Below are 12,436 nucleotides of genomic sequence, written 5' to 3' on the forward strand. Positions count from 1 at the left end.
TGCCCCGGGGCAGCGGCCGCACCCATGGGCCCCGCAGGAGAGCGGCTGCTGCCGCCGCTGGTAACCGGGGGCGCCGCGGGCCCTTTAAGAGGCCGGTCCCCGCTAAGCCCCGCCCCCTCCAGCCAGTGGGCGGGGCGACGCCCCGTGGTCGGGCGAGCAAACCACGGCGGCGGGGGGCAGCGACCAATGTGGGTGCGCGGAGGGGGCGGGGTTTGGCGGCGGGCGGCCAATGGGAGGGCGCCGGAGTGCCGCGAGGAGGCCGGGCGCGCGGGGCATGACGGCGCCGGGCCGCGCGGGGCCGCCGCAGGTAGGGCCGGGGGGGGGGCGGGGGGCGGCCGCGGAGGGGGGGGGGGGCCCGGCCGGCGGCGCCGCTCCGAGCCCCGCCTCCCGCCCCGCGGGGACGGCCCGGCCCGGCCCGGGGGGTCCCGCCGCTGCCCGGCCCGGGAGCCGCTGGTTCCGCCGCGGCTGAGGGGCGCTCCGGGGCCGGGCGCTGCCCTCGGGGCCGGGCGGCGGACGAGCGGCCCCCGGCCGGGGTTGGACCTCGGGGCCCGCTCCGCGCCGTCGCCGTGGCGCGGGGCTCTCGGGGCCGCTGGAGCCCCGGGAGCGGGGCCCTGGCTGTCGGCGCGGCTGGCACCCAGCGGGCGCAGCGCCCCCGTTCCTGCGGGCGGGGCGGGGCGGGGGGGACGGACCCGGGTGCGCTGCGGGGGGCGGCCCGCGGCGCGGGGCCGTGCGGCACACGCGCGCCCGCAGCCGCGTCTCCGTGCCGGCCTTCACCTCCTGTCTCTCCCCTGACAGCGCCGCTCGGGACCCGCCGTTCCCCGGCAGCATCCCCGGCGGTGGCTCCGCTCCAGCAGCCGGCGCACGGGACTGAGATGACCTTGAAAGCCGGCAACAAGGGCAGCTCGGCGGATCCCGCCCGGGCCCGCTCGGGCCGAGGCAGCCCGGCCGCAGGTGCCTCCCTCTGGCTCTGATCCTCGGCTTCTCGTTTCGGGAGGCACGATCAGTGCCTCCTCCCTCCCGCCTCCCTCCTGCCTCTGCCACGCGCTGCCCCCGCGCTCGTGCCGGCAGCGGGGAAGGGATCCAGGGCGAAGCCGGCGCCGTTGGACGGGCTCCGGACGGATCGTGCCCAGGCTGGGTCCCAGCGCCGCGTAAGGAGCGGGAGGCGGCGGTCCGGGGAGAGGGAGGAACTCCGGGAGCCTCCCGGCCAAGCCGCAGCCTGGGGGCGAGCTGGCGGTGCTGGGAGGGGCTCTCCGCCCCGGGACAGCGGGGGCCGGCGGTGCTTTCCCTTTGCTGGGCAGTCCTTGTCTTAGGGATCGGCACTGGGACTGCTCCTGCTCCGCTGGTAGCCTGGGACGCTCGGGGTGCTGATTTTACTGCAGGAGCGGCTTCCTGCTAAGAAAATCCCTCTAGGACGGCCAGGAGGCTGTCCCTGTGCTTGCACTGGAAGCGGCTCTGGACAGGGAGACCTCCCCATCAGCTCTGTGGAGCCCAACCCTATCTTCCCCTGTGCTCCTGAACCCCGCATCTCTGTCTCTGGTGCATCTGGGAGCGGGGACAGAGCAAGAGCTGTTGAGGGCAACTGAGGCAGCTGCTGCAGTGTCTGTGCTGGGCTGCGGGTGCTCCTCATAGCCCCCAGCCCCTCCCGGGAGCAGCCTGGTCCTGGCACCGTGTCTGGGACCATCTCATCCAGGACTTGTCCCTGGCAGTGGCCCGAGAAAGCCGGGGCAGGGCCCTGGAGCATTCCGGGTGCGCTCCAGCCTTTGGGCCTCCTCGTTCTAGGGCATTTCTGTGTGTTTGGTGCTGCTGGGCAGTGGTTCTTGGTGCCGTCTCCTCAAGCAAGGGCACCTCTCCCCATCCCCTTTGTGGTGCCCCTTGGCGTCAGCCCTGGTCAGGGCTAAATCCGCTCGCCTGGATTAAGCGGTGGGGATTTAAGGGATGATGTAGGGGAAGCTGGAGCGGGCTGAGCTCTGGAGCAGGCTGGAGCCCCTTTGTCCAGCATGGGGGCAGGGGGGTTGAAGGCTTCAGTGCCTTCGTGGTAGAAGTTTGGGCTTCGGGGCAGTGTGGCATCAATGTGGCATCACCATTCGGGACAGGCTGCCTGTCCCAGAGCCATGGGGTGGCCGAGGAATGAGGCAGGGACAAAGCCTTTGGTGCCATGCCAAGAGATGTTATTTTGATGCTTCTTGCTGGTAGAGTCTCCCTTCTCTTCCAGACACATCCTTTGACCTGAGCTTCTCCTAACCCCCCCACGAAACCCCGGTGTGATCATCGCATCCCACAGTGCTTGGGTTTGGGGACTGTGCAGGCAGCTCGTTTCCTTTGCACACGCTGGCTGTGGGGAGCTGGGAGCTGGTTCCAAGCCTGGTCACTTGTGTTCAGGTTTTGTGCAGCCCCGTGTATGTGCTGCATCTTCAGGGAGCAGTCCCTGTGCTTCCAGCTGGGATTCAGCCTGGCTCCGTTGCATCGGGACAGCATCTTGGCAGGCCCCTGAGGCTGCGGGGACAGGGGACCTTGCACTGTTGGGGTGCAGCACCCCCATCCTGGTTCTTCCTGGGTCTGCGGGGAGTCATTGAGGTGGGTTTCCCTTCAGATGAGTCCCTTGGAGCGGGTGCAGTGTGTGTGTCCCGGGAAGTACAGGTAGCAGAAGGGCCCCTTTGCCTGTAGGAAGCGCTTGGTACGGCTTCTGCCGCACTGCATCGCCGCTGCGGGCACCGGGATGTGCTCCAGCTCCGTGCTGTCCGTCCTGCCTGTGCCCCACCTGCTCTGGCAGCCGAGCTTCTTCCCTTGGGTAATTTCCTCTCCATATTCCAGGGGCTGTTTCCGGGCTCCTCCGTGCTGCCGGAGCCCGTGGATCGCTGCTGCAGCCCCTGGGCCCGCGCTCCGCTTTGGCTCTCGGTGCGAGGCGCGCGGCAGCGGTCTCTGGTTGCGGTTTGCCGAGGGCGGATGTGTCACCTTTCTGGCCCACCGGGTGATAACCTCCCTGGGAGTGTGTTTGCTTTACCTGTCACAGCTGATAAGCACCGCTGATAAACCCCATGATAGCAAATAACAGGCTTTGAGGAGAGGGCAGTGATGAAACGGGGCAGGTGGTGCCCTTGGCAAGGGCTCTGCCCGGGGAAGACACTGCTTTGCCGACACAGAGGAGCAGATCCCGGCCCTCCCTGGTCAGAATCTCCGGGACGTTGCACCAGGCTCTGCTCCTGGGGAGTGGCTCCGCTGCGGAGGGGGCTGTGGGAGCAAGGGCTGCTCTTTGGCCGCTCGGCTGCAAGTGCCAAGGCGTTCCTGGCAAGGAGCGTCCTTATTTTCGCCTCCACGTGACGTGGGAAGTCACAGCAGTGTTCCTGCTGTCCTTGACTGGCAGATACCAACCACAGTGTGCGGGCTGGGACTGAAGGGAGCGCATTTATGGCTCCAAACCACATCTCTTCCATCTTTCCCTGTCCTCGGGGGCTGACGGGCTTCTCCTTGCAGTGCCAAGCCCATGCATGAAAAAGCAGCTCCCCTGAAGAGCCCCGAGCCCATGCACGGCCGTGAGAAGCTGGAGACATCCCACAAGCAGAGGAGTTTGGATTCCCTCGACGGCAGGTGAGGGGCAGCGGGGTCTGCAGTCAAGTGTTTGCTCTTTATCCCTCCTGTTGTGACCTCCTGCAGCATCCCTGCTGCCTCCAAGCCCCCAGGTGTACCCCAGCGCCTCAGAGCGGGCACAGGGGCTCCCCTTTGGTTTTCGCTCTTACAGGTGGGCAGGGAGGGGAGGAGGGGTTGGGGAAGGGGCCGGTATTCCCGCTGCTGGGGTTGCTGGAGGGGTTTCAGCGTCTCTGCAGCTTCTCCCTTCATTGCTGGCAGGGTGGGTGCAGATGGATGCCCCTGCGCCCGTCCTGCCGGGCCACGTTTGTGCTTTCCCTGGGGAAACCTTGCCCTGGCTGAAGCTGCTCCTGACCTGTCCCTCCTGCTGCTGGGGCTCCTTCCCCTGGTGCTAGGGTGTGCTTGGGTACGGGCACCTCAGTGCCCGTGCCTCCACCATCAGCTGTGACTTAACATCCAAATGTGCCTTCCCAGAGTCTCTCTTCCATCCTCTTTCTCTTCCTGTGTCTCCCGGGTCTGAGGGAGCGGTGAGGCCTGGGGCTCCTCACTCACCTGATGGTTGTTGTTTTGCCTTCCAGCCTCCGCCTGAATGAAGCCCTGAAGGATGAGGACATCAAGAAATGCCACCGGGAAGTGGTAAGTCTTGAGCTGCGTGAGTGAACGGGCTGGTTCCTTGGAGCCCCATCCTGGCCATTTGCCATGGAGGAGCCTGCTCCTGGTGTAGGGCAGAGGCTCCTGCCTGTGTTTCCAGGGGAGCCAGTGATGGTTTCAACTGGCCTGTGATCTGCCCTGCAAGCACTTTCAGGATTTCCCATCCAGAGCAAAGGAGAGAGCAGAAATCTTGACTGCAGGCAGCTCAGTTCCCATCTGTTGAACCTGTTTGGTTGTTCAGATCGTGCCCAAAGTAGAGCTTTCTGGTCCACCTGCAAACAGGAGATGCTTTGGAAGAGGCAGGAGCAGAGGGAGGAGTGGTTTTGCCTTTCCCCACGCAGAAGACAGAGAAGAAGAACATTTTGCTGATTAATCAGAGGCCTCTGTGGGGCTTGTGGGGCTGTGCTGGGGCTGGGGAGTGTTTCTTGAGGGCAGCTTTGAGGTGATGCCACGACCCCCCCTTCCCCCCGAAACACCCCACCAGCATTCCACCACCCCGGCATCTCCCTGGGGGGTGTCTGAGCCAACCCCAGGTGGTGCTGAGCCTTGATCCTCTTACAGCCCAGCTCATGCAGTGACGGGGTGCGTGGTGCAAAGGTGACCCTGTCACTGCGGGCAGGACAGGAGGGCTCTGCCGCGTCCCTGGGGAGCAGCGGGAGCTCCGGTCAGGGGGCACAGCCCTGCCTTCACGGGGCTGACTTACTGCGAAGCTCTGAACCGCTCTGGAGCCTTTCGCTTGTCCCCAGAACCTGCCGAGCCTCCCGCGGCAGCCTTTGAAGAGACACCGGGAATATAAATAGCTGGGTGGCGCGGCGTGATGGGCACAGAGCAAGTGCCGTCACCGTGCCCCGGATAAGGGAAGAGCTCGAGGAGGAGGAGGGAAGCCGCTGGGCAAGATAAATCGCCTGCGGATGAGGCTGGGAGAAGCCCAGCTCCTCGCAGAGGCTCCGCAGCCTCCATAGGCATTAAGGGGGGATGCTGACCCGGGACGATGGCGCAGCGTCCGCTGGGTGCGGGATCATCTGAGCCTCCTCCAGCCCTTCGTGCCCAGCGTCCCCAGCCCGGTGGGACCCCCCTGCGCCGGTCCCAGGTGTGGGCAGAGGGAGGTTTTGCTGCAGGAGGGTGTTTTGAGGGGTCTCCTCATCAGCGAGGTCACCGGATAACTTTGCTTTGCTCCGTTTTCAGGCCGCTAGCAAGTACAACTCCCAGTACCACAAGCTGTTCAAGGACATCCCCACGGAGGAGAGCGTGTTGAAAGGTGGGTGAGGCTGCGAGGGACGGGCATGGTGGTGGCAGGATCCGGCCCATGGTCTGCCATGGCTCTTTGTCTGTCTTGCAGTTTGCTCCTGCGCACTCCAGAGAGACATCCTCATCCAGGGCAGGCTTTACATCTCCCCCAACTGGCTCTGCTTCTACGCAAACCTTTTTGGGAAGGATATCAAGGTAACGTTGGGGCCGGCTCACCCCAGTCCCACAGGGCTCATAGATGCGGCTACACTGCAGTTAACCCCTCCTGCACCCAAATAACCCCAAAATCACCATCAAAAGCCTCTGTGCTTTTGAGAGGAGTGTGGCTGCTCCTCCTCCTCCTCCTCCGATCACCCCTAGCATCAGCCTGGGGAAACCAAATGTCGGTTTGGTTTAGAGTTCCCTGATGTAAAACCTCCTACAAGCCGCAGCAGCGTTTGAAGGAAGATCAAAGCTTTGGTGGGGGGAAGATTTGAATCTCTCCTGGCTTCTCCTCTTGATTTACAGTCTGAAGCTTCCCCGTTAGCCCCGTGGCTGCTTGAGATCTTGGGGAGAGACGACTTCCTTTAAAACTGGGCTGAAGAACTGAACTATTTCCATCAGCCGCTTTAAACAAATACCTGATGGAAGAATGTCATCCTGCCGTGGGTTACATCCTGCTTTAGTTTTAACTCTCCCTGGGCTTGCGATGGGTTTCAGACTCACCGGGGGGTGTTTTCCCCATGTCCCTGCTGTTTTGTTTGAGCAGAAACTGTCTCCGAGCCGAGATCAGCGCAGGGGGATGACGTGAGCTCTGATAAACCCCCGGCTGCTCTGCTTGGGGTGTAACTCTGAGGTGTGCTGCGTGTCTGCCTTGTGAAGGAGCCTCCTGGAGCTTGCCCCATCCCTGTCTCTCTGTCCTCCAGGTGGTGATCCCGGTGGTGTCTGTGCAGCTGATAAAGAAGCACAAGACCGCTCGGCTGCTGCCCAACGGCCTGGCCATCACCACCAACGCCAGCAGGAAGGTAACACCGGAGCCTCGCCGCAGCCCTGCTCCGAGTTAGCTCTGCTTTGAGAGCAGGGAATGAAGCGATTCCGGCTGGGAATGCAGCAGTGCTGTCCCTGCTGGCAGCCGGCCAGGGCAAACACCGTGGCTTTGCTTTTGTTTCTGAATTTCGCTTTGTTTCTGGGCGAAGCAAAGCCCAAGTGAAACTCGGTCGAGCCTGACAAATCCCCACCAGGCTCAAAGAAAACCTTTAAACTCCTTAAGCGCAAGCAGGGGAGGGGCTGGGGCTGGTGTTCATCCCAGCTGCCGGAAAACTTGGATAAGGGACTGAATTTACAGCTGCTAAATCGCAGTGGGTGTTGGCTGCAGTCAGCTGATGTGGTCCTGCCCCGTGTGTCTTGAGTCCTTGCCTATCCCCTGCCAGCGTTATTCCTGGGGGGTTTCGGGAGGGGGAGGATTCCTGCAGGATTTAAGCAGGATTTGGGTGTTCAATCTGGTTGCAAAGCTGCTCCGCATCAGGTGAGGTAGGCGCTGCCCCGTGTCCCCTTGTGCCCACCCATGGGGATGTTTTCCATTGCTCCTGGCCCCGTTTGCTGCCGCATCCCGTTGGGCTGATGCCGGGAGGCCCCAAGGGAAACGCAGCTGAGCAAGACTGACCCCAAAAAAATCTGGTCCAGGGTTTAGGTGGCTGCAAAAATAACAGCAGGAAACTCCGCAGGGAGGTGCGTGCCGGGCCAGGCGGCTCCTGCAGGAGGGGAGATTCAAGGGCAGGACGTCTCTGTCTGTCCCCTGCCTGTGGAGAACCGGAGTCGGGGTGGGGGAATCTCTCCTGGCAGCTCCTCTCTTTCTCTTGCAGTACATCTTTGTGTCCCTCATCTCCCGTGACAGTGTCTATGATGTCCTGAGGAGAGTCTGCACGCACCTGCAGGTACCCTTCACCCCCTGTTCCTGTGGCCACAGGGCTCTGCACTGGCCTCCAGGGCTGTGTTTCAGGGAGCAGAACCCTTCAGACCCCCCCATCATGGCTTCAGACGCTCGCAAAGCCCTCCCTGGTGCCCTGCTGCCTCTTCCCAGCGTCCTCACCCTGCAGCAAGGGACGGGAGGAGGAACAGGGACTGTGCCCTGGGCACGTCTTGTCCCCAGGAGCTGCCGCTGCGCTTTTCTGGGTCGCGGATGATAGAGGCAGAGCCCGGAGTCCCTGCTCTCTCCCGGGCCGTGTAGGGGAATTATGCATAATCCGGTAGCAATACGAGTTCTGCCACTCCGCACATCGGGGCCCGTGCCCCACGTCTGGAGTTTGAAGGGGAGGAGAAATGGTACAAATCCAGGACAATTTGAAGTCAAATGTCTAAGGGGGGAAGAGCCCTGGAGCATCAGCCCTGGAGCTGGAGAGCAGGACTGCCGGGACCTCCCTCTCCTTGCCTTTGAAGCACGTGGGAAGCAGTGCCTGGGCCCTTCCCCACCGGGCAGGGTGTCTGCTGGCTGTGCGGGGTGGTGATCCGGGTGACTCAGCTCCATTGCCAAACTGAGGGATTTATCCTCTGAAATGTGCTGGGCTCTGCCTACATACTCCCGTTTCCCTCCCCACAGTGCTTCATCCCCTCTGCTGGAAGCTGAGGCTCAAGCAGAGCTGTGGCCCCATAGTTTTCGGTGCTGGGAAGCAGTGATGCAGGGCCCTGTCCTCTGCCAGATGCTCTGCTTTGTCCTCACATCCCTCTCTTCACAGGCTCTCCAGGAAAGTCAATGCTCAGGTTGAGGCGGGGGGGGCAGCACCATCACACCCGTTCCTTTCTCCTTGCAGGTTTCGAGTAAGAAGAGCTTGAGCTTGAAGGAGCTGACGGAGGAGCCTGACGCTGTGTCACTGGTGAGGGTCAGGGCAGCTCTGGAAGAGGGAAGGAGCCGCGGGACCTCCTCCCGGGTGGGTTTAACACCTTCCCAGCACCGGTGCAGCCAGGTCCAGCTGGAGTCGGTCCCTCTCCCCTCATGTGAGGATGCTGCTGTTGCCTTCATAGCGCGTCCTCTGGGGTGCTCACGCCCTGGGGTGGCACAAGCAGAGGGGTCAGGAGGATGGTTTGGGCAGCCCGCGGCTGAGCGCGAGCCTCATGCTCCCCGAGGGTCCGCGCAGAGATGGAAAAACCCAGAGTGATGTGGGAAGTGCCGGCGCTGTGCTCCCGCTGGCTGATGCCGATCGCAGCCGTGAGCAGGGGTGACAGGCTGGAAATACGGGTATTATCCCAGAACCCGTGGCGTGAGTGGCATGGCTCAGAGCCAGGAGGCTGGGGCAGGGGAAGAGCGTGACCAAGGGAGCACGAGGGGTCTCATCCTGCTGCCTTTGGAGCACAGCAGGGCTCTGCTCTGCCCGCAGTGGCTTCATCCCTGGCCACAGGATGTGTCCTCTCCACTGAACATGGATGGCCCATCCCTGCCTCTGTTCCATCATGAAGCTGTGGCTGTGCTGGGCTATACGGGGACACTGGGCATGGTGTCCGCCATGCGCTGGTGGCCCTGTGCACTGGCTGGGTGCAGGAGGTGACAACTGGAGTGGCCTTTGTGGGACAGGGCTGGTGGCACCCCAGGGGCTGAAGACACTTCTCGAGGGCTGAATCAGGAGCGATGCAGGCTGGCAGCATCTCCTGGTGCTTCTGAGCGCTGCAGCCCTTCAGCAGCTCCAGCCCTGGAGACACATTAGCAAGGGAACCCCTCTCCATGTTGGTTATCACCCTGCTCCATTCAGTACTTCTCTGGGATACTGAGCCATGGGGCAGGTGACGGGCTCCTGGGGGATGGTGGGAGGCCATGCTGAGCTTCGGGGGTGGAGGAGGTGGCAGTTGGTATTGGATGCTGGAGAGGGACTGCAGTGACAGGACAAGGGGTGATGGGTTTAAATTGGAACAGGGAAAGTTCAGGTTGGATCTAAGGCAGAAGCTCTTCCCTGTGAGGGTGCTGAGGCGCTGGCACAGGGTGCCCAGAGAAGCTGTGGCTGCCCCATCCCTGGCAGTGCTCAAGGCCAGGTTGGACACAGGGGCTTGGAGCAAGCTACTCCAGTGGAAGGGGTCCCTGTGCGTGGCAGGGGTTGGAGCTGGATGAGCTTTAAGGTTCCTTCAACCCAAACCAGTCTGGGATTCTGTGATTAGGGACAAGCACGGGGTGTGTGGGCAAGTCCTTCCCATGGCAGTAGGAACCTCCATCCCCATGGGACCGTTGTCCTAACTGGCACCAGCTCCACCTTAGGATGCTGTTTTGGGGCTGCTGGTGCTCGATGGAGGTGCTGAATGTGGTCCCGTTGCTCCCCCGGGGCTGTTCCTGCAGGAGGTGATCGTCCCTGAGGGCAAGTGGAGGAAGGTGTCACCCGCTTCCCTGTCCCTGTCGCTGCCGGACACCGACTACCAGTGCATCCACCGGGCCTCCGTCAGCAGCCTGAGCGCCAAGGAGAGCTCCTTCACCTCCGAGGAGCCCCTGGTTTCAGGTGAGGGCTGTGCCTGGTGCGAGGACACGGGTTGGGCCCGGCCCTCACCGTGTGCCGGGTGTAAACCTCCATAGAGCCACCTTCATCCATGCCGTGCTCTCGCGGAGGGAGTTTCTGCCTTGCAGTGAGCAGGGTTGCGGCTGGGAGTCAGCGATGGGGCCCTGGGGATGGGGTGGGGTCTGAGCCCCCAGTGTGCGCCTGGGCTGGAGGAGCAGCTGGTACCTAAGGGCTCCGGGTAGTGGGGGAGCACGAGCCCCGCGCTGTGCTGCTGACTCTGGGCTTGCGTTCCAGAAAGTGCAATAAACACAGAGGAGGAGCTGGAGGGGGAGCAGAGCTGCGTGGCGGAGCTGAGGCCCTCCGACTACCAGCTCCTGAAGATCTTCATCGTGCTGTGAGTGTGCGGAGCGGCCGCGGAGTCGGGGGGGGACAGGGGGTACCCCGGGAGCATCCAACTCAACCACTGGCCACTGAGCGCTTGTGCTTGTCCCTCTGCCCCCAGCATCTGCCTCCTGGTCGTGTCCTCGTCGTACCTGGCGTTCCGCATCTTCCGCCTGGAGCAGCAGCTCTGCTCGCTCAACCGGGACTACCTCTCCCGTGGTCACAGGAGGTGAGGGGCACAGGGACACTGTGGTGCAGGGGGGTGGCACCATGAGTGGAGGACCCGAGGTGGAAAGAGCAATGGCTCCGTGCCGCGTCCCAGGGATCCCTCGTCCTTTGTCCTGCTGTTGGGATGGCTGATGGTAGACCCCAAGGTGTCATCCCCGTGCGCTGGACAATCCCGTCAGCTGCTGGTTTGTGTGACTGAGGAAAGCTCTGCTGTCCCTGAGACTTCCAGCCCTTGGGAAGAAGCTTTACTTGTGGGTTTGGGGCTGGTTTCCAGTTGTAGGAAGCACTGGGGTGGAGTCTGGCTGTGCCCTGAGGCTAGCATGGCCATGGGCACCATCAAGGGATGGACACAGAACCATAGACTCACAGAGTCAGCCAGGCTGGAAAAGCCCTTTCAGCTCATCCAGTCCAACCGCTCCCAGCACTGCCCAGGCCACCCCTGCCCCATGGCACTGAGGCCTCGTCTCCACCGGGTGTGAGGCCTTGCAGGGCCGGTGCCTGCAGCCCTGCCCTGGGCAGCCTGTTCCAATGCCTGAGCACCCTCTGGGGCAGGAATTGTTCCTCAGCTCCATCTAAACCTGCCCTGGTGCAGCTTGAGGCCGGTTCCTCTTGTCCCATCCCTTGTTCCTTGGGAGCAGAGACTGACACAAGTGGGTTCCTTGGGTTGGGGACATGGGGGTGACTCCCTTCACATGCCCATGGGGCCTGGGCACGGTGCTTCATGGCCGCAGTCTCACCCATCTCTCTGCTTGCAGGTGACCGTTGCCCCCAGCGCTGGCTGAGGACAGCCGCCGGGACGGTGTCACCCCATGTACGGATCCCGGTGCTGAGTCCTCCCGGCTGCGGCTGTTGCACGGGACCTGGTTTTCCCTCAGCCGGTAACATGGGACCAAGTTTCTTCTCTCTTCCTCCTGGCACCTGCTCCCGGTGGGACCTCTTGGCCAGCTCACGGCCACCGGTGCCAACTCCCCGTCCCACTGGAAACCTGTTTTCTCCCCGGGATGCTGCTGTGCTGTAGCACTGGACGATGGCTCAGGGCTGCCGAGTGGTTGGACCTCCCCCTAGGACTTGCTGCTAAAATGGGTGCTGGTTTTATCCCAGGCTTGGATTTTCCTGTTGAAAGATGACTTTAGGCTCACCGGGAAGCCCCAGACACGGGGATTTGTTGCCGCTGCCGCTCTGGGTGAAGCCCGGGCAGTGGCTCTGGGCTGAACCTGCCTCTTTGCCCCTTCTCCGTACCCCTGGGACCGCAGCCGGAGGAACAGCCGCAGCCCTGGGGGTGTGGAGGCACAGGGAGAAAGGGGCCACCAGCCCTGTGGGGCAGCACCCAAGGGTGGGGGTACAACCCCGGCCCCCCCAGCTCTGCTGGGCTCTGTGCTGGCTCCCAGCCCTTCTCTCCTGGAGCACCGGGCCGTCTCGGGGCGCGTGTGTGTGTCTGTGTCCCCTGCAAAGCACTTTAGGGTCCCCAGACCAGGCGCTTGTTGCCGAACCAAGGCTGCAGTAGCCCTTTCCCCTCGTTCAGACGTCCCCAACGGAGCCTGTGCCTGGCACTGGGGAAGGTCCCGGATGGCAGTGTGGCTGCGCCGAGCGTGGAGCCGAGTCCCGCGGGGTTTGTCCCACCGGCTCTCCCCAGAGCGCTCTGGGGTCATTCCTGTGGGATTCCTTTCCGTTTTCTTTCCTGTTTTTTGGGAACTACAAGTGCTGATGGGGCCAAATCCCTGTGCCCGGGGCAGCGCTCGCTGCTCTCCCGGGCCCGGAACGGCTTTTAAATGAAATAAACCAGGATTTTGTAGCACGTCGCTGTGTGCTGCGGAGCTGGGCACCCCAGCATCGGTGCTGTCCGGGTGCTCCTTCACTGCCTGCAGCCTCAGGGCATGGATTACATGGGGACAGCCCTG

General features: G+C 62.8%; 1 protein-coding gene across 5 annotated transcripts; it reads left to right on the forward strand.

Moving 5' to 3' along the window:
• Positions 1-227: 227 nt before the first annotated feature.
• GRAMD2A (GRAM domain containing 2A) lies at positions 228-12,333 on the forward strand. 5 transcript variants are annotated; one of them, XM_065688617.1, is made up of 13 exons: positions 252-307; positions 796-1,148; positions 3,472-3,585; positions 4,161-4,218; positions 5,419-5,491; positions 5,573-5,676; positions 6,387-6,485; positions 7,323-7,394; positions 8,268-8,384; positions 9,776-9,932; positions 10,224-10,323; positions 10,432-10,539; positions 11,294-12,333. In XM_065688617.1, exons 3-13 carry the CDS (start codon positions 3,482-3,484, stop codon positions 11,295-11,297), a joined length of 996 nt encoding a protein of 331 aa, XP_065544689.1. In that variant the 5' UTR covers positions 252-307; positions 796-1,148; positions 3,472-3,481; the 3' UTR covers positions 11,298-12,333. The 5 variants fall into 5 exon arrangements, with proteins under 5 accessions (XP_065544691.1, XP_065544689.1, XP_065544692.1 ...); XM_065688619.1 differs by lacking the exon at positions 796-1,148 and having other exon boundaries at positions 228-307; XM_065688620.1 differs by lacking the exon at positions 252-307 and having other exon boundaries at positions 705-1,148; positions 8,268-8,330.
• The last annotated feature ends 103 nt before the right edge of the window (positions 12,334-12,436 follow it).

This window comes from Lathamus discolor, chromosome 8, assembly GCF_037157495.1.
Source record: "Lathamus discolor isolate bLatDis1 chromosome 8, bLatDis1.hap1, whole genome shotgun sequence".
NCBI lineage: Eukaryota > Metazoa > Chordata > Aves > Psittaciformes > Psittacidae > Lathamus > Lathamus discolor.